The sequence below is a fragment of the Nipponia nippon genome, unplaced genomic scaffold, assembly GCF_047370975.1.
Source record: "Nipponia nippon isolate SJK-2023a ecotype South Korea unplaced genomic scaffold, ASM4737097v1 scaffold_2, whole genome shotgun sequence".
NCBI classification, from domain to species: domain Eukaryota; kingdom Metazoa; phylum Chordata; class Aves; order Pelecaniformes; family Threskiornithidae; genus Nipponia; species Nipponia nippon.
The window spans coordinates 9334735-9355435 of record NW_028262336.1 but is presented as its reverse complement, the minus strand read 5'-3'; the positions used below and the strand labels follow the sequence as shown (position 1 = coordinate 9355435).

Here is a 20701-nt window from a genome sequence, read left to right as displayed (position 1 = left end):
TAAAACGCGACGACTGTCCCGCAGTAAAACGCGACGACTGTCCCGCAGTAAAACGCGACGACTGTCCCGCAGTAAAACGCGACGACTGTCCCGCAGTAAAACGCGACTTCTGTCCCGCAGTAAAACGCGACTTCTGTCCCGCAGTAAAACGCGACTTCTGTCCCGCAGTAAAACGCGACTTCTGTCCCGCAGTAAAACGCGACTTCTGTCCCGCAGTAAAACGCGACTTCTGTCCCGCAGTAAAACGCGACTTCTATGTATGTCTGAGCTCCTGGACTGTTTGTCTGTTAAAGCCTGAAAGATGTTTAATTCGTCTTCATCTATTTAAGCACACAGCAGGAATCTGACCAAACCAAAATAGGAGAGGTAACAACATGTTTTGCAATTGTATTTCTCTTGATAAGCCCACAGCCTTAATTCTCTTTCTAGAAAGCTCTGTACAGAATACTGCCACATCTTTTAATTTAAACACAGTAGGGAATTAAGAACATGAAAGAGTGGGCCAGTGATAGAAACAAAGGACTGCAAGTCACGAATACCAATTTTAGCGGCATCTGCTAATCAACTGGTGTATAAATTTCAAGTACCCTACACATTCTTACTATATTCAGCACTGAAACAGTGGGCCATTAGATGCCTCAGCTGTACCAAGTCACGAATGCTAATGCTTACCTTGTCATCACTGTTTTGTGATTTCTAAACCTCTTATCTCCAAAAGAGCCCTCCAATGGTAAGACAATGACTATTAGCTGTAAGAGTCAAGATCAAGCACAAATTAACATTTTCAATAAACGTACAAATCATTTATTTAAAATTCAAAACTCAGAGGTACAAACAAAAATATTTAAGAAACAATAAATCCAGAAATGTAAACACTTATAGAAAATATATGAACTGTACCAATTTATCCACCCACAATTCTTCACAGAAAATAGTGAGAAGTAGAAAGACAAATCAATGCCTAATTGTTATTTTTTCAGATTCTAGTTTAGAGGTAGAATACTACTGCGAAAGACTCAACAAAATTTAGTTCAGTAGAATTATGCTACAAGTGCATTTGGCCCATACACTTATAAATGTAACGAAGCCAGAAAATAAGTTTCTTATTGAGAGATCTTACACAATAAAATTTGGCGTGGCACTTTCCAAAAGATAAAGCACCTTTCCTGATAAATACTGGTTTATATTTTTGCAAGTAAAGGATCCTGTGCTTTTTCCATTACTGACATAAAGAAAGCATTTAAAAATAGACAGAAAGTCCCAACTTCTTGGCAGGCATATAGAAAGCAAGTGCTTTTCAGTAACTTGTCCTAGAAAGCCAAACTGGGAAAACACCTGTAACTATCAAAGACGACTTTTTGAAAGACTTCATGAATACTTGATGCTTACTTATTTGGGTGGCACAGTCCTCAAGGAAAAAAAAAAAAAAAAAAAAAAAAGATAAGTTAATACAACAGGGAAAAAAAAGTCTTTTCCACTAGCTAAAAAAAAGCAGGGGAACTGACCGGTTTTTACATTTTATTGTCATTCAGTCAGTCTCCACTAAATGCTACAATTCTATCCTCTCAGGGAAAAGTGTATCTGTGAGACACACTGTAACTTCAAGTCCAGTAGAAAGTACCCAGGTAGTCTCAAAGGAAGGTATCTTTCATTTCTGTTTTTCAAATAACCTGCTACAAGTAGAAATTAAGATTGGAGATCTCCAGACAATATATACAAATTCATAAAAACCAGAAACAATTTGCAAGCTCAACGACATACAACATTATTCAGAAAAAACCCAAACTTGGTTTTTATATACAGACTGGCTGCTAAGTACATTATTTAGATCACCGCATGCAAACATAACCTATGGTTGTTTAAGGAACTTAACTATAAACTGTTAGGCTTCTGCAATTTAGTTTAACAAGGACTTTCTCAAGTATTTGCTGAAAGATATTTGTGTTTTAGAAGCAACAAAATAAAATTTTCAGTCTTAATGCCTTCTTGCTTTGTGGTGTAAGAACACTTGTAGAGATGTAAATATGATAAAATCCCAATTTAGACAGCCAGTTCACAAGGACTCAACTTAAGCATGACCCTGCTTCTTTTAAGGAAATGAAAGCAGAGAGTTAGGCCAATGTTCAGTACCTTTTAAAAATTCCATCGTTGCCACACATACTTTGTTTACAAAATAGCACCACACAGGAATAGTCACCACAAAAAAAAACCAAACATTAGAGTTGCTGCATTCATTCAGCAGCTGAATCTGCCATTCATTTAAATGATAGTTTTAGGTACTTAAAGAGTTGTGACCATTAAGCTCAGTTCATGGAAGAAAGCAGAAACAGAAGTTTACTTACTGTCATTAACAAGGCATTGCCTTGTGTTTTTCTTCTGTAAAGAAGTTATATCTAACAGAGAGGAATCAATACAATCCAAACACCTTAAAAAAAACTGGAAATGTAGAATGTGGACAGGACTGCTTTCATGATATTCTTCTACCTTTCCAGATACCATCTGGAACAGTGTCTATCAAGTATTACATACAGTAGAAAAAAAATGCATTCTTGATTACATGAAAGATTGAAATTTGTAAACTATAAAAATAATTGGGAGAAAACTGAAATAGCAATCATAGAAGAGTTGGCGTTACCATCACAGATTAAACCTGAAAACAGAGATAAACGCATTTCCACCTTCCCCTTTGTTCCTACCTTCAGAAGAACAGGCAAAGAGTAGTTTCTGCCATAGACTAGCTGAAAGAGGATTGTATGGGCCAAACACCTCATTTGGGGCAAAACTACTTACGTGGCACAGTTTAAATCGTTAGTCTGAGCTATATTTAGCTTTTTCTGAAGCAAATTGAAAAGCACTTAAACTGTACTCACAGCAGAGCTGACAACATTGCCTGACAAACAAACAACCATGAGTAATCTCTTCCATCAGCACTGGAGGACAAAATAGAACAGACAATCTTTCCTTCTACAAAGTCCATTCTTCTGGTGAACATGAAGCCTTGCAAAAGGAAAATGCTGAAAGACATACAATACGAGTACAGGAAAATTTCAGACATGGATTTTCATATATTAGGCCTTCTGATTCCTTTATGAAATTTCCATCATCTCCAAAGGGAGCTGTGCATCCTTATCCAGGTAAAAGACTATTACATACATAGATTAAGAAAACTTATACAAAGAAGAGTACACGTTAAGCCATATACTAAACTATGATATTTCTATATCATGATTCTTTGAGAGCTCAAAACAGACTGAAGGAAGTCATTTTTAAGTACACATCCAGTTTGATTCCTCATTTTTCCACTCTATCCCCCATTACGTCTTTTTCTATATGTATTTTAATGGTCAGGATGAAAATATTTTGTGTATACACAAACTAATTACATTTAACCCTGTAAAAACTAATCCAGAACTTCTTCATTCTTTATCATTTCTGTGTATTTAGGCAACTCGTCTTCTACACATGCAAAATACTTTCCAGAACATCAGAAAAAAAAAAAATTCATATTTCACAGCTTCCTCAAGAGAATAAGATAAAGCTGATTATATGTTGGTACACACTTTGTTGTACCTTCATAAAATCAGTTTTGGCTATACAGGTTAAAAAAGCCAACAGTTGACCTAGGCATTAGTTAAAAATAAGTCGTCTTGTGTTTGTGTTTACAAGCCCTAATAACAGAGGAAATGTCAAGAAACATCTAGGGCTTCCATGAAAAAAAATCAAGTTTCACCGTCTTCCCCCTTTGACACCTCCAAAATTAAAGTTCTTTCTCCTTTTTCTAATTCTGCAGCAAAAGTGACAATAATACAAAATAGCAAAGTATATATGGTCCCTTAGTGTCTTCACTTTATCCAGACAGTGGTCTAGTTCCTCCCAGGTCTTGCATATGCTAATACAGCACTTGCCACAAAAGAGAACTTACCTAACCACTGTCTCCAGAGTGTAAGGTCCAACAACTGTTTCACAGACACAAATAATTCCTCTCTCAAAACCCAAAGAAAGTCTCTTTAAAGGTTTACATATTTTTTTTTTTTATAACAGATTAACAGTCAAAGAGCCAAATCCTATGAACTGTGGAGATCTCCAAGCATGGCAGATTTAAATGCAAGTTGAGAACCTTCAGAGGACAAGGGTATGATCATGTAGCCTGCACACTTTTTTTGCACAGTTCATTAGGTGCTGTGATACATTAATGCACCTGTACCACTTTCAATACCCAAGCACACTCATGCTCTAAGATCTAATTATGAACATGGTTATGCTACAAACATGCTGTAACTAGACTGGGTTAGAAAGATAGCACATTAAGAATCTACCACCTTAATTGGGTTTGTTTTTGTTTTTAAAAATGGCTGTCATGTACACAAGGCACAGTCAAATGTCAACCTGACTGCAGTGACAGCTCTTCTGAGAGGTTAGTGCCCTAGAATTTATTTTTTGGGGGGGGTGGGGAGAAAGATGATGGCTACTCCATGCACAGAGGCAAGCTTTATTCTTCCAAGGTGAACGTCACCGCTGGGCAGATGGCTGGTACAAGGCCAATACAACACTTATGTTCTAAATAAAGGCTGTTTTGAGGCCTCAAGCAGATACTGGCCTCATGCCAAACTCCTGAGTAGTGGTAAATTTCAGCTCAAAACCTAAAGCAGACAACCAACCAAAGCTTTTACAGACATTAAATTATTTTACATGGTAACATGGTCATAAGAGACACTTCACCATTAGTTGATTTTAACAACACCATAGCACCAGAAGTTAACCTGTGGATTCAGAGAATTATAATATGCATGTGTGTCTGTATCTGAGAAGTTAGTATTAACAAATTATTAAAACACTGGCCTTCCAGTGCACATTGCAAAATGAAGTATTGGCAAACTTAACTGACCCCTAGAAGTCACATCAACTTTTATTTTACTAGTCACATGGCAAAACAGATTTCCCTTGCTATTTCTGCAGTATACTAAGATATCTGATCTTTTTCCACTAAAAAACCAAAATAGCAATGGCTAGGCAACATACAAACCCTATTGCTTGCCCAGCATTTAAGTGGAAAGCATAGCCTAGGTAATTTAGCACATTTGCCAACAGGGAAGAAATACAGCTTTTTATCCACATCCAATTAGAATGTCAAATACTGGACACAGATTAAAAAAACAAACAAAAACCCAACAGAGATGTCAAGAAATAGTTTTAAGTCATGACATTTGCTTTTAATATCTATACCTGTAGATAGAAGTAGCTGTGATCCATCAAACACGCTAACGTCTTGAAAGCCATGCAGATCCAAATCCCAAAATGACATTAGCATCCTCGTGAAGGTAAAACATGTGTCACCAAGCCTGCTGCTGTAACCCAGCAGTGCAGTCTTGGAAACTATGTCCCCAGATCACATGCCCTTTAGAAATTCTTATTTAGTAAAGGCTGCTACTGGTTCCACTTTGAGTCTTACCTGAGAAAGCAGGGAAATTCAACCCCAGGGCAAACAAAGGTCAAAGTTTGTCTGAAGCTCCCTAAGGTCTGCCTCCTGTTAAGTCCTTGTTTCAGTGCGTATGTAAATGACCTAATTCTTAGCCAGCAGCTTCATGTAAATGACAAAAAGAAGTCACTGACCTGGACACTGGTTTCATGGAATGCATCTTTGAAACACTGACCAAACTACTCTTGTTAAAGTCAAAAGAAGTCTGAAAGGCAACTGCTTTCATCTTTCTCAGGCTGTATCCGTACATGCACACACTGCCTATAGTGACTCCGTTTCTTCCCACATTGTTCCTTTTCTTTTGCAAAGGAATAACTCAATCCTGCTTTTTAGAAAAAAAAAAATTCAAAGCCTTACTAACACATTCACCAAAGTGAATTTACAGCAAACACCACCACCCCCACACCCCCAATCTTCAGAATTAATTTAATGGAAGCCAGTTATTAGGATATCGGGTTTATGTTTGAAAATAAAGTGCATAATGACTGTCACTGAGAACTTTGCTGATTTCAGGTTAGCATAGTTAGTGTCAGTCCTCAGCAACATCAATAAAATACTAATTAAAACATAAATCAGTAACATGAGTCGAACTCTGGAACAGCACACATGAAAACTAAGTTTTGTATAAACAGGAAAGAGAACGGAAAGTGAAATGGAATCCCTAGTCCTTTGTGGAACTGAGCCTATACAGCTATCCCAACATGCAGCATCTGAAATGAAGAATCGCAGTCTGTTTGCTTCCCTTCTACTATTCCTGAATTCAGTTTGCAGCTTTCTGGTGCCTGACTGATTTCACCTCGGGCAGGAGAAGATGTATCTTGAGGGAGATCTACAGAGACAGTGTCAGATGAAGAATCTTGGCTTTCTGCCGAAACCGTGATTTGTGGCCAGCTACCTGTTTCATCATTGCAATTTGTCCCTTCATCAGCCTCTTCCAGCTGCTGAACAGATTTCAAATACTGTTGTATTAGTCCATTGTCCTGCTCATTACTAGAGCTCTCTTTACTTTCCCCACGGTCATCCTCCGCATCTGAAGAACTCGCTGAAACAGAATTGCCACACTGTTTGACAGTTTCCACTGAAAGAGAGCTCTCGGTTCCTTCCGTTAAACTCTTTTCAGTGCTACACAAGTCATCGGCACGAGTCTGATCAGTCATGGAAGAATGAAAACCAGAATCCGGGAACGGCAACAAAGACTTTTCCTGCAGAACATCACTAGCTGGAACTAACCAAGCAGAACTAACATCTGCTGGAGTTTCTTGCTCAAGTGTGGAAGACTGAACAGATGGTTCAGATGGACAGAAACCACTGGCTGAAGGGATCACAGGTTGCCAAGTGGCACCTAAATTTTGTGTCACTGAAAGCTGCCATTGTTGAAGGGATTTAACCTGTAAAGTATAGAAAGAATTTCATTACGAAATGCAATTAAGAAAGTACTTTGATTTCTAGAGTATTTCTTGCAATCACCAACAAAGCTCTAGCATAAAATTTAAGACCAAGTGAACTAACAAAAGGTTCGCTATACCTTTAGGGAAAACATGTTCTTCCCACTGTTAAATAATGTCTTTTAAACCTAGATGCCCAACACTGACAGAGCACATAAGCCTCCCAGTTCAAACACCTGAAGAAAAAGGAATCAGCTCTTACAACCAGAAATGATGGTGAACCTTTATGAAATAATCCATGCTTAAGAAAACTCAGTCTTATTTTTGGAAGAATAGCTTATTGCAAGATGTATTAATAACTTTTCTACTTTAGAAATGAGCTGCTCACAAGCAACATAGCTTGACATCATTTCATTTGCCCTGGGCATCTAGCAGTCACATCATTCTTCACACTTCTGCTGTGTTTATTTACCTTCCCTTGCATTTTCTCCTCCTCCTCACACGAGACTACAATTTAGCCTTTTGTAACAAAACCACTGTTATTGCACTAATACTTATGAATGTTATTTTTATCTCAGAATACCAGTATAGCAAACAACACAGCAATTAGATTCTGGAAAAAATGAACTATGTTGACTATCTCTTCAGGATTTACAGTATGAAATAATGACTTTCAAATTCATATGTAAGCAGAAAAATAAGAGGACTAAAACAATTTACCTCATTCCAAAGAAATCTGACAGCTTCCTCCTGTACAAGCCGCTGAACCTTGTCTTCCTCTCTTTCTTTTCTTAGTCTGCAAGAACACACATCCAAATTTACGCAGCTTAAATAAGCAACATTTTGGTAACAAGATCAGCAAGAATACATAAAAAGCCTACTTATATAACAGCACTCTTGAAAGATACAGAGCCTAACATTAAGACATTACTGCAGTCTGGCTTGCCATCAATATCCAGCTGCTGACTTCAAGTTTCTTTTTCAGAGTTACATTAAGATTCTGCTTCCTTTTGCTGCAGCACATTTATTGACTTGCTAATACTTTAAGTGCCTTCATTTTAAAATTAAGAGCTCTGGTTTAGTTTAAGTAGACATGCTTCTTTTTCCTGCACAAAAAAAACCAAAATAGTGCTTCTTCATTTCAAATTATGCTCTCCCCAGCTGATACCACTTGGATGTAGGCATGATGTGTAAGCATTGGGAGTTCTGAGGTTCACTAAGGGCTCAACTTGATTCACAGAACTTTTGCCACTTGTGACAGTAAAGGAAGAGAGCCTGTCAGACCACCAGTTCCCAGGCTGATCCTGAAAGATATTAACTAAATCTGCAATTTATATCTTACAAATGGAGGAACTTTGATCCAAACATGGATTCATAGGATAAAAAAAAAAAAATAAAAAGAACCAAACACAGAATCACATTTTAAAATTGTATCATGCAAGGCAGAGAGAGAATTCTTCTTTTCACCAGTAACAGAAGAATGACTCTCATTATGGACACTTCATTTACAGACTCTGTAATTGCCAGGAGACAAGTTAAAAAAAAATATCACACTTTGCAATTTCTATTTTAGTTATGTAGTGAAACATGCAAGTCCTGCTAACAGAGGAATAGAATACCCACTCATAGAAGGCACTTCGAGAGCATGAACAGCAATGTGCCTAACTGTGCTTATCTTCCAGGAAGCGATTATCTACTGTAATCACAGTTTTATATTACCAATGCTAGGTTCTACTGTGAGTAGTTCCACCAAGACCCATTTATACCTGTTCTGAAATATCCTGGAACAATGGTTATATTCATTCAGATTTGAAAATACACAGCTTGACCTCAACTTACTTTTCTATTTCATCAGTTAAGCAAATGATGTGCTCCTGCATTCTGTTTAGCCGAATTTCATACCGCACTTCCTTGGCTCGGGGATGATAGTTCCTTGTGTAAAATCCTCTCCAGCAGGCTTGAAGCTTGGTAGCTGCTTTAGTCATTCTTTGCAGTTCAGCTGCGCCTTGATCAACAACAGCCAATGAATCGGAACTTTCTCCCGCCATCTGGTCAGGACAGAGACTTGTAACTCCCAATTCAGCACCTACTGAGGTGCTGGGGTGACTACACAGAACTTGGTCTTCAGAGGATGCTGAACAACTGCTAGTATTAGCAGTCAGGCTAGCTGTTACTGGATCAGGAGAAGGCAACAGCATACTCTCTTCGATATGCTCTTGAGTTTCCACACTTTCTACTGCTCTGTTGGAGTACTCCCTTGTAGCACATGAAGCTTCTTGCTTGTTCGCTGTTTCTCCTCTATTAACATCTCTCACACATTGAATCCCTGTATCATCATCATCTAGGCCCAAATTGATTCCATGTAGCTTCAGATCTGAAGTAGCAGACACTGGAGACAATCCTGAAGCAACTGGCATGAAAGTAGACTCTGAGGATAAAAGGCTGCTGTTTAGTTTGTCTTCATCTGTCTGTATATCTTCAAGGTATAGCTCCTTGCGAAAACTTCTTTCAAGAAGAAAAGTGTTCTTTACTGCATAGGAATGATCATCGTTTGCACTTGGTCCAACCCAAGAATTCTTCTGGATGATAGGTTCTAGACAGGCAGAAAGCCGTATTCAAAAGTGTCACAGTATTTCAACAACATATCTTCTTTTAATTCATAGGGATTCACAATTTGATTTAGATAGTTAGAACCTGGGTGTGTAAGAAGATCTAAAATGCTACTAATGATAAGCATTATTTCTATATAACAATAAGGACAATAACTACTTATCACAGTAACATCCACAAACTTTGCAAATACTGGGTACGGTAAATTGCACAAACTGCCTCCCCCTGGGGGGGTTAGCTTTTATCAAATGGAACAATCAAAGTAATAACTCTTTAGTTTATTGGATTGTGTTTTTCACCTAACAATCTTACCAGCATTTCAAGACATGAATAAGCATGGAATGTATTCTTAGAAAACAAAGTATAACTTCAGTTGAAAATCTCCAAAAATCAATAGAACAAAATATTAGCAGGGCCTTGGTCTGAAATTCTCTCCACAAAGTTATCTATGTTCAAAAAAAAAAAAGTTATTTCCACAGGTTAGATCACAGGTGCAGATTAGCTTCTTACCACTTTCAAGAACTATCTGTGGTGGCTGGGCTGGACTGCTGTGTTCATAAGTAACCGTCAGTGTTTTGTTGGGCGTAGAAGACGTAGGTGGTCCTTCGTTTTGGTTTTGATGCATCAGCTGCCTCTGGTGGAGCCTAAGCACAGAGTTTCAACAGATTTTATATTTCTTTTAAACTCTTTTGGTACAGAAGACATCTAAAAGAAGCTATCAACTACTTTAAAGGAAAACAGTGATCAAACCATTCTAAAACAAGAGGCTAGTTATGCAGACCCCTACACCTACAAGACACTAACAGGACTACTCACAAAGTAGGGGATTGCACACACTGCTCCTGTTCCCTTTCCTCCTGCCCCTTTTTCTTCATTACGTGTACAAGTATCAAAAAAAAAAAAATCCAACATGCAATTCTGACTATAGACCGAAAACCATGAAGTATTTCTACACACAAGGAAGGACGGTATGCAGATATTAAGTGTCTGCTGCAGGACACAATATGCTTATATGCATAGAGGAGTTTGAGGAATGGAGGGAGTGCCTTTTACATTTGAAAATGACTGAATCAAGCAAAGGGTATCCCTGTTACTAAAGGGACAAAATCCTAATACAAAACAACAAACACTGCCACAAACATAAAATTATCCTTTACAAACTGAGAAAACACAGATTGTTTCAGCCCAGCTAAATTCAAAGATCATGAGGTAGAGATCAGAAAAGTCAAACTGCCTTAAATATATATATATAGGTGGGGATTTTGGAGGTTGTTTTTTTTTTTTGGCATAGGTTTTTTTTTGTTTGTTGATTTTTAGAGTTGCATTTTGCAAGCCAACTTCCTGAATCCTTCTCCTCTGAAATAGCCCCAACATTTCTATAATTTCCTCCTGAAGATCAGTCTACACTGACAACGTATGCAGTAGCACCTTCCAGATGCTCCCACGTTTCCAGTCTTTTGATGAGATGCTGCCCTTCTGCTTACCACAACACTTTTGCTGCCCAACTTTCTACCCACACTATGCCACTTATATAGCCTGCTCCTTTGAGTTGAGTCTTCTGCTCTGATCTTTCTGCAAAAAGTTTGTCAATAGGTCCTGGGGACTAGGGATACCTGTATTATTATGTTTTCTGGCTTTTAATCCCAATTACTTCACTTTTTCATGGAAGGAAAGTGCACCACAGTAACTCTCCTGATCTACTTGCATAGACCTTAGCAAAATGGCTACTGCTGGCAGAACAGCAAACTCTACAGAGGCCTCTGCTGACAGACCCAAGGTGCCAGATACAGAGATTGTAAAGAGCATCACTGGGAACAGTGTCCCTCACAGGACAGCGTTAACTTTAAAACAGAGAGAAAGAACACGCTAACAACAAAAAAAAGAGACTAATACACCAGTGTACCACCATAGTCTTCATTTACAATTAGAGCAAAAGTTAATCTAAGCTCCTTTTTGAGGTTTTCCTCACTTTCTCCATGGCAAAAAAAAAAAAAATCTCAGTAGGTAGGTTGTTTATTTTAATCACAATCCTAACACAAATCACCTTCAATATCCTATAGAGGACAGACTGAAAAATATAGAGAATTTGCCCCTAGATGACCTAGCAAGCAGGAAAACAGTCCTGCTGCTGCCTTGCCTCTCATTCCCCTCTACGATATATCCTGTAGCTGTACTCTCTTCCCACCTCCAGCCCTCACTGCTGCTTTGAAATACTTAATAGGAAATGTTATTATATCTAACATATAAGATGACATATAATTATGTTCTCAATTACATTCTCTAACAATAGAGAAACAAGAAGTTCTCACCTTTGCTTACTCAGTATTTTTTCCAATTTGGCATCCTCTTCAGTCTGGAGACCATATGTAGATATAAGAGGACAAACAGTAGCCAAGTACTGGACTAACTGAACGTGCTGCCCAGGTCGATATGACCTTCCTTTACCTTGACTGTAGAGCCATTCTGCTTTCAAACTGTTGGGAAAGGGGAAAATGGCCACCATTAATGCATGGACAAACCTCCTAACTCTCCTTTGATTACTGTTCTTCTAGTTGGTACTTAAGAGCTAATGTACAAATCTAACAAAAACTTGGAACATGAGCAATGCCCAGAGGAATTGGGATTTTCATTACCAGAATAGTGAATAAATTATTCCCTCACACAAACATGGATTAAAAAAAAAAAAAAAAAGGTCTGAGAAACACTCTGCAGTCTCTGCTTTATCTATGTGTAGCCTTTGAGCACTGAAAATATATGTGTGAATGAATTTATCAGCAAAGCTTTCACAGAAACAGAAGAAACTCACACAAACATGTAGAACAGCCACAGATAGCAAATCTTGCTGAGAGGATTCAACAATTAAAATCTGTTTCTAATTGAAACATTCTTCACTCTGAGAGCATTTAACATAATATTTTCACATATAATAATACTGCTAATACCAAAAACTCCACTAGCCATGAAAAAAATTCTAGAATTCTTACAGACAGCTTTTTGGTAACCTCATGCTATGCTATGGTGAAACAGAAACAGGAGTGGTTTGCCTTTGACCAAATAAGCAGCTTTTTATTTTATTAACTGGGAAATAAAACAGTAATGTCCTGGAATGTGTTCATGTATTGGACTAGAACATCTTTATACTGGATAATATTTATACTCTTGGACTGTTCTGATATCAAGAACTTTAAGAAAACATCTCTGTCATACAGATATCAGTGATATAATGACCACAATGATACATTAAGAAGTGACGTGAGCAAAATGATATTTAACTAATTGATACCAAAAAATGCCAAATCTAGAAATGCATATGCAAATCAGACCCTTTATAAAAGAGCACATTTGAGCTTCCCCCAAGATAATAGCTTTAATATCTGCTGGTTGTCTCACTCTGCAAAGTCAAAGAAGCTGTAAACTTGGAAGGGATAACAGACCATTGATAAATTGCTACCACAGTTTTGCTCTGTAAAAGTGCGACTGAGCCGAGTAACAAAACAACCTTAACTTTATACTTCTACGTAAATAAACTTGTGATTTCACATAATAATTCCAGTGTAACAGATGAAAAATTTAGCAAAAGCAATAGTGTTAACTGGCCTGTATCTCATTAGCAAGGCAAACAATTTCAGATCATTATCACTTTTCCATTTATTGTTATATAAAAATGCAACTTCAGGTTAGCCAAACTTTACTTCATAATTTCAGAGATTTAATGATATGATGTCACCTTTCCTTCTGAGAAATCACATATCCGTCAAGAACTTTAAGGTTGAGACACCAGCTGACAATATACGGCCTGTAGTCAAAGCCAGGGATAGAAGGTGTGGCCATCACACAAGGATTGTTCATAATTGACAACTGTTCCAATTGACGAAGAGAGGCCAGGAAAGAAATCTTGAGAAAACAAGATATATTCATTAACTGAATAGAACCATTATGTACCACATTTCTCTAGTTACAGCTAGATATCCCACACAACATAACACAATTACAAACACATTGAAAGTCACGTTTGCTTTTCGAAATGTGAAAGCCTTCTATCAACTACTGCCATTTTCCCATTAATTCTCCTGTAGGTACTATAGCCCTTGGAAAGTATTAGCTTCTCTTAAAATCTGGGAATTGGGCTTTATATAATGGAAAGGTATAGTATTTCTATGATTCAGTTCACTATTACAGGCATTGACATTTTGACAAAAAGGCAAGCCAAAAAGCTGAGAAACACTGTTTGAAGAAATGTATTACCAAAACAAGATTTTTCTTCCAAGATGGAAGTCCAACTGTCAGTTTTGGCTGCTACTTATATTAAGAAAAAAACCACCCCACAAACAAAACAATAAAGACAAAAATCACAGGAGAATATTTGTTTATCTTATATGATGTTTGAGAAACAGATAAGACATGGGCCCGAAAACATTCAGTTGCAACAAGCACAATTCAAACCTCTGTTCTAAACACAGCAGCTGCAGAAGCCCTCTGCAGCAGTTAATCAGCTCAGTTTTCAACCTTCAGACAATCATGAAAAGCTCTATGAATTTACTCCTTAAAGTATACTTCTGACATCCTTGAATAAATATAAAAACGAAAAATAAAAAAGGCAAAGTTTCTTCTAAGGATAAATTTTAAACAGTATCACCTAGCTTGTGCAGCTAGTGAAAACTATAGTCATTACATATAAACTATTAAAAGTTACTTCTGTCAACATGGGTCATGTCAGAGTAGGGAACCCATTTCATTTTTATCCAGCTACAGCCTTTCAGTCTACCTCAAGACAAGGTGATATATCTTCTGTATCTTACCTCATTTAAGTCTCTGATTTCGTTTTCTGCCAAAGAAAGAACAGTCAGATTCTGAGGTAGGCAAACAGGGGCAGTGCGAAGTGAAGTTATAATATTTCCATGTAGCAACAGAGTCTATAAAATAAAAATGTGGTGATGAAATGTATGTTTGATCAAAACCCCCATATTTTTTTTGTTCAGGCAATACCTGCAACATATACACAAAAGAACTATAATTAAGGCTTTCTGGTATCATCAAAATTATTTTTGTTTATTCCAGCAAGGGAAAACTAATTTTTATATTTTAGATCAAAATCTTCTAATTTTAAAATGCAGAACTGAATTATAGGCACAGTTACAAAAAATGTATTTGCAAACATTTTTTCTCTACAGTGTTCAGGCTGAAAGAGTTAAAACTATGTTTTCTCTTGACTCATGACATAGGACAAGAGAACCAAGCGCTATGAACAAGATCTCACCATGTTATCTTTATCAAAATCATTAGAGCGGTTATAGAAAAATTACTGCCTCAGTTCCTACAACTTGAAAAACAAGGAGGAGAATTCTTACATGCTTCCCTCTAGAAATTATAGTGATTAATTAAAATGCTTTAAGAGCTAGTGTTTGAATAATGAATGCTTTAAAAGGCAGCAATTTTCAAAGCAAATTTCTTTATGCAAAGAACGTAACAAAACCAGAGATAAAAATAGCATCTACCTTCAGCGACGTAAGCTTGGAGAGATCACCTAATTGAGCGATGTTATTGTCTGACAAATCAAGATGCTGAAGAGATAGACAGGAATTGATTTGTTCAATGGCCTACAAAAATAAAGAAGTCAATTACAATAACTCTGTTTTAGTCATTAAATAAAACCAGGTATTGATAATTATAAGTTATTTTGAAAGCTAAGAAACACCGGATAAGTAACCCAAAACAAAACCCATGGTTTTTTTTTTTTTTTTTTTTTTTACACAGTTTCATTTTAAAGATGATAATTCTTTTCCTGTTTTGGAGACTATTTCCCAATTCTCATTACATTTTGATATCAAAACTTTTTTTTCCTAGACAATTCTTGTCCAGAAGTTGCCCTCATAAACCAGCAGACACTAATCTTCAACATTTATTTGACCCAAAACCAGAAATATATTCAGAATTCTTTGGACCTTTTTCCAAATTTCTACAACACTAGGTTCTGGAAAGTGTAAAAAGACTAAATACTTTACCTTAAGGTTATTTCCTGCCAAGTTCAGCCATTCCAGGTGCACCAAATCCTTCAGCCCTTCCACATACCCAATACTATTATGAGGCAAGTTTAGCACCCGGAGCTTAGTCAGTTTTGCTACACCCATCATTCGCACCAAACGATTGTTGGCTACAGAGAGCTACAGATCAACACACAAATAAAAGAAACAGTTTTAACTATTAAATTGCATAAAGAGAATACGCTTTTATTTTCAGTGGTTAAAAATCTAATCCAACAGGAACTACTTCAATCTATGTATTCCATTGTTAAGCAAATAATACAGACACAAAAAAGTGCAAGAGCCAGGAAATAAATTACTGATCAAAGAAAGCAGTCTTCACAACTCACTCTGCAAACCTAAGAGGAAATCTTCCTCCTAGCAACAGCTAAACAAAGGAGAATGAATGAGGAATCGTGTCATACGAAAATAAGGTTTTAAAATCAGCGTTGCCAAATCATTGTGCAAATTGTTGCACCATTCCTGGTGTAAAATCGTATTTTTCTTCTGCCATGTTGGCAGTAAGTGTATTTCACATGATTCTCAAAAAAGTCCTGTGCTAACAGGACTGTAAATCACAGACTTTTTAAAGGGCAAATCCTGATTAGACATACACATTAATAACATGACCACCAAGCTGGCAGACTGGTGAAGGTTTTTTGCACCAACAAACCCCACCTCTCCTGTCTCAGTTTAGCTTGTCTCTAGAAGCCATTAGGTGACTTCAAGTCTATCTGGAGGCACTTACAGTGATAATTAACATGGACTTGTACAGCTTTGCCCCAGAGGGATTAATGCTCTGACTCTTGCAAGCACCATGCACATGCTTAACATTGTTATGACTAATACCTTCATGAACTTAAATGGATTGTTGCTATTTAAATTAAGGATAAGCACTAGCAACATCAGGGCCTACATGATTTGATGTTAACAAGACTACATTGATCCCTCCCACTTCATTTTTTTATTTGCTATTTCTATTTTAAACTAATCCATGTGCCTTTTCTTCTTCTTGTAAATTAAGGCTACTGATCCTCTTCCTTTGTGAAGAGTTATGAAACCCAAATGGGGAGAAGAGTCCTGTATGTATGTATGCATGTTTACAATTACACAGAGGAAAGATAAAACAAAATTATTTTTACAGTTACAAAGCTCAGGTATTCAAAAGCTAACAAGTATCAAAGTTTGGGTTATCAGTGACTTTTCTAAGTGTCCTTATCACTCCTCCCCATTAGGATTTATTTAGTTCATTTTTAGTTACCTAGGTAACTAGCAAAACAGCCTCCCCCACTACCAACTGTAGAGCTACACTGAAAACAAAGCTTTCTATTTCAGTTAGCCACCATTTATTTTCCTATGAAGACATAGGAACTGCTAACTTACTTCAATTACATAATACGGCCTTAAAGCAGAAGTATTTTAATTAGCATCAGAGTACCATCATTTCATAGCAAATTCAAGTCAAGTAGCACTGACCTGCATCAGATTTCTGCATTTCTCCAAGTGTTCTAATTTAATTATCTGGTTTTTGTCCAGAATCAGAGTGTGAGTATCAGCATCACAGGGTAATGTCGGACCTAGTTTTTGCAATCCTTGACCTGACCAGTTGACTACCAAGCCTTAGAAGAAAAGGGAGAAGAAAAACAAAAAAGGAGGAAAAAAAAAAAAGCACCAAAGTCAACACTTTATATATGAGAACACGTACTGAAAAAGCCAAGCAAGATAAACACATTTGTTTTATAACGCATGCAGCTAATTTGCAAATACAAATGAACTTTCTTTTCCACGTAAAACTGAAGCAGATTACTTCAGACCAAACACATGAGAACAACTGATCCAGTTACTGGAAGACATGGATTCCAGGCCCCGTCCTAATAAAGACTTCTGATGCAATTCTCGGAAAGACAGTAACAGATCCTCTGGTATGGGAAGCAGAGCAAAATTTCAGTAGCTAAATTTAAAGGTGTGATCCTCAAACCCCAGAATTTCAAAAGCCCTTAAGTTTTTAAATTCTTCAAAGATTTCAAGTTTTGAGTAGGTTGACAACTACCTATCTATGTGTAGGCACCATCTAAATTCCTGCTTATAGGCAAACGCAGAACATGCCCAGCACACATCTGTAGGACCACACTCCACACACAACAGCAATCATATCCATCACTAAAAAAAATCTGGGAAGGGGTCTGGAGAAAGGGTAAGCAGCATCAACCCTTTCATCAATCAGAATGTAGGAAACCTGAGGCAGATGCAAACCTACAAACTTCACCTCCCTGGAGAGTTCCACCAAACACCCTGCTAAAATATTTGAAGATTAGGGCACTTAATTTGTAAATCTGAAATGCCCATGTGACAGTCCTTGGCCTAAGGAAAAGAAACAATCTTATCATGAACAAGTTCTCTAAAAGCTAGACCACTAAATAGAAGCCTGCAGTTTTCTCTTTTCCCTTTCTCTCTCTCTCTGTGTATTTCAAAGGAAAAAATAATATTAGCCTACACCATTTTTTTTACAAGGGCAATCTAGGTACAAAACACAGGTTTCAGCCTGTGAAACCAAAACTGACACCTCTCTGCTGTCAGAAGTTGAATGCTTAAACATCAGAAGAGAAAAACTTAAGATTCAACCCTCCCTTTAAAATTTCCTATCAGATATATTAAGATATACTTCCTTTTAGCAGTTTGGCTGCTGCAAAACCTAATCCTAAGTATTTAACTTATTGGGTAGGAAACATTTCTAATTCAGAGCCAAAGATTCCACTCCAGGACTTCACTGGCCAAATCCTTCAGTGCATCTCACCTTAGGATTTTGGTGCTTGTGTCCTCAAATTGTATCGATAGGCTAAATGTTACATATTCCAGAAAAGTACCTAGTGAAAGGTCAGAACAAAGGACCCATTCATGTAGCCATACTACAGTACAGGTGATGTTTGGGCAGGAGCAAATTGTAAATAGGCTAGCATATTAATTAACAGAACACACAGTTAAAATGTTCTATGCAAAAACTGTTACTATATAAAGTTAAAGGGAAAACATTTGCCACCTACAGAGAAATTGAATCACTAGGTACCCATGGTGACAGCTGCTAATAATAATTTTTATATATTAAGCCTCTGCTGTGTTTTACATACACATGCCATTCTAGTGCTTGCTCATCTCTTACTATCTGCTCAGAAAATAATGCTACCTTTTTCAGCAGCATGTCCCAGCACAGTGTTCTTATGCTAACATGCACTATATATTAATATTCTTACAGTTTTCAGGCTTTTGGGGTTCAGTTGTGCTAAGGATGGAGACATTTTTGTCTACCATTCTGTCAACTAGAGCATATGCTTTCCTAAGAAGCATCTCTGATGACATTTATGACACCTCCATTGCTTCTCAAATCCACAGCCAGTCGAAGAGCTCTGCAGAGCAGCAAGGCCAAGCCAGCAGTAGCAGAAACAGTCACACTCCTGTCTTTGCACATTCAGAGAGAAGGCACTGCATGTTTCTCCCTTAAGTAGCCATCTCTGCAACCACTTGGTCACCATAACTAACTAGAGAAGTTTTCCATCTGCCCATTAAGGGCTTGTTAAGAAAATTTTCAACTGGCCCATGCTGACTGAGGAGAGAGGCTAGGATGCACTGTATAGAATTACAAGAGTGATTCTTTTATTCATGTGTATGAGGTGTCCCATTCAAACTGGGGCATGCCAAATGTGGTTTTACACATGGTTCTTATACCTTTATAGCGTTCAGGTACAACATGATTTGACTAATTGCTACTTAACACACACTACCATTTGCAAAGCAACTGTCTTTCTATGGCATCGTTATCCACCTGCTGCTCCACTGATCTAGATAACCCTGGAGTCAGTCTTGCTATACTTATCTATGACACCAGCTAATGGGAGGGTTTCACAGATGTGTTGGAGGGACTAGGATATTGATGTTATGTCGGTTGTTCAGTGGTATCCTTTAACCTTTGTGGACAGCTTTAAGATTCTGAGAATCAAAGGTCCTTGTCCAGGGCAGTGGGGAGTTGTCCTTCTTGTGATGAGGTGGGGTCCTTTAGTTTGCTTGCTTAAGCATGACTACTCAGTATACAATGTAAACTACATAACTATACATACATACATACATAAAGTTAATACAGTTTCACACTATAAAGACTAATTGGTATAGTAGTTAGGGAACGAGATTTTCCTAACAGGCTTTCAGCACCCAGAAAAAAGTTTCAGAGTTGCTCATTACTCGTTTGGCAGGTATGTACATCAACAGACACAACGAGGTTCCCACCTCAGAAGCTCACAGTTTTTGTTCAGGCCCCTGCTCACTGAATCCTTAAGCCCCCAAAGCCAGGCTCGCGTTATTAAGATGCGCCGTCCTTTCAGACACAGCTGCAGGAAGCAAGAGACTGCACCCCCAGAGGAGGCGCAGCCCCCCGGATCTCCCTGCCCTCCGCTGTAGGGAAAAGGGGCCTTATCCCAGCTCCTGGCCTACCTCCTGCAAGGCGGCGGGCGAACCCCTCCCCAGGGCCCCGGGTCTCAGCAGGGCGGACAGCCCCGCTCCGCGCTCCCCGCCCATGCCCAGAGCCGAACGCGCTGCCGGGCGGCGACCCCCGCTCCTCAGGGCGGCCTGCCCGAGCGCGGGAAGCCGTCCCGACGCCGGTCCCCTCGCCCCCCCGCTTCCAGCCCCGCTTCGGGACCTCAGGTGCCGGCCGTAAGCGCGGAGAGCGAAGCTGGGAGCGGCCAAGCCACCCCGTCACCCCCGAGAGGAGGGGGAGCGCCCCGGCCCCCCCTCAGCCGCGGCCCCCGCCGCACACCCACCGCCGGGCCACAGGGGCTTTCGGGGCTTGCAGTCCGGGCCCCGTGCCCGCGGCCGGCGCCGCGCCGCCTCCACACTACAGCTCCCAGGGTGCGCTGCGCGCCCCCGCCTCTCGGCGGCACCCAACGGACACCCAAACGGAGCCCGCCGGCCCCCGCAACCCGGCCGGCTGCCCACTGGCGCTCCCCTTACCCCCGCCCGGCGGGGCGGCCTCGCTCCGCACCGCAACCCCCGCCGCCGCCATGCTTCCCGCTCGCCGACGCCGCCAGACGCCGAGGGGCTGCCTTGCTCCGTGATGGGAAAACGGTGCCTTTTATCCTCGGCGGGGCGGAAGGTCCCGCAGACGGGGCCGCCCGGCGGGGCGTTAACCGAACGGCGGAGAGCCCGGCCGGCCCGAGTGCTCCCGC

General features: G+C 39.1%; 1 protein-coding gene across 5 annotated transcripts; it reads right to left on the bottom strand.

Moving 5' to 3' along the window:
* Positions 1–243: 243 nt before the first annotated feature.
* Positions 244–20625, bottom strand: CEP97 (centrosomal protein 97). 5 transcript variants are annotated; one of them, XM_087759521.1, is made up of 13 exons: positions 20487–20625; positions 16968–17110; positions 15474–15632; positions 14967–15068; positions 14271–14384; positions 13199–13365; positions 11781–11945; positions 9982–10115; positions 8701–9454; positions 7582–7657; positions 5611–6864; positions 673–749; positions 244–294 (listed from the first exon to the last, which is right to left on the bottom strand). In XM_087759521.1, the coding sequence occupies exons 1-11, from the start codon at positions 20536–20538 to the stop codon at positions 6160–6162; spliced, it is 2571 nt and encodes an 856-aa protein (XP_087615647.1). In that variant the 5' UTR covers positions 20539–20625; the 3' UTR covers positions 244–294; positions 673–749; positions 5611–6159. The 5 variants fall into 5 exon arrangements, with proteins under 5 accessions (XP_087615647.1, XP_087615646.1, XP_087615648.1 ...); XM_087759520.1 differs by having other exon boundaries at positions 287–343; XM_087759522.1 differs by lacking the exons at positions 244–294; positions 673–749 and adding an exon at positions 2880–3014 and having other exon boundaries at positions 5611–5801; positions 6372–6864.
* Between the last annotated feature and the right edge of the window lie 76 nt (positions 20626–20701).

What these genes read in the sequence shown, in the direction of transcription:
- CEP97 (XM_087759521.1), bottom strand. Translation starts at nt 20,538, where the DNA reads ATGGCGGCGGCGGGGGTTGCGGTGCGGAGCGAGGCCGCCCCGCCGGGC. An exon ending in TGGCAGGAAATAACCTTAAG is followed by an intron (nt 15,069 to 15,473) that starts GTAAAGTATTTA and finishes TTATTTTTGTAG; the next exon opens with GCCATTGAACAAATCAATTC. An exon ending in AAATCAGAGACTTAAATGAG is followed by an intron (nt 13,366 to 14,270) that starts GTAAGATACAGA and finishes TGTTTTCTCAAG; the next exon opens with ATTTCTTTCCTGGCCTCTCT.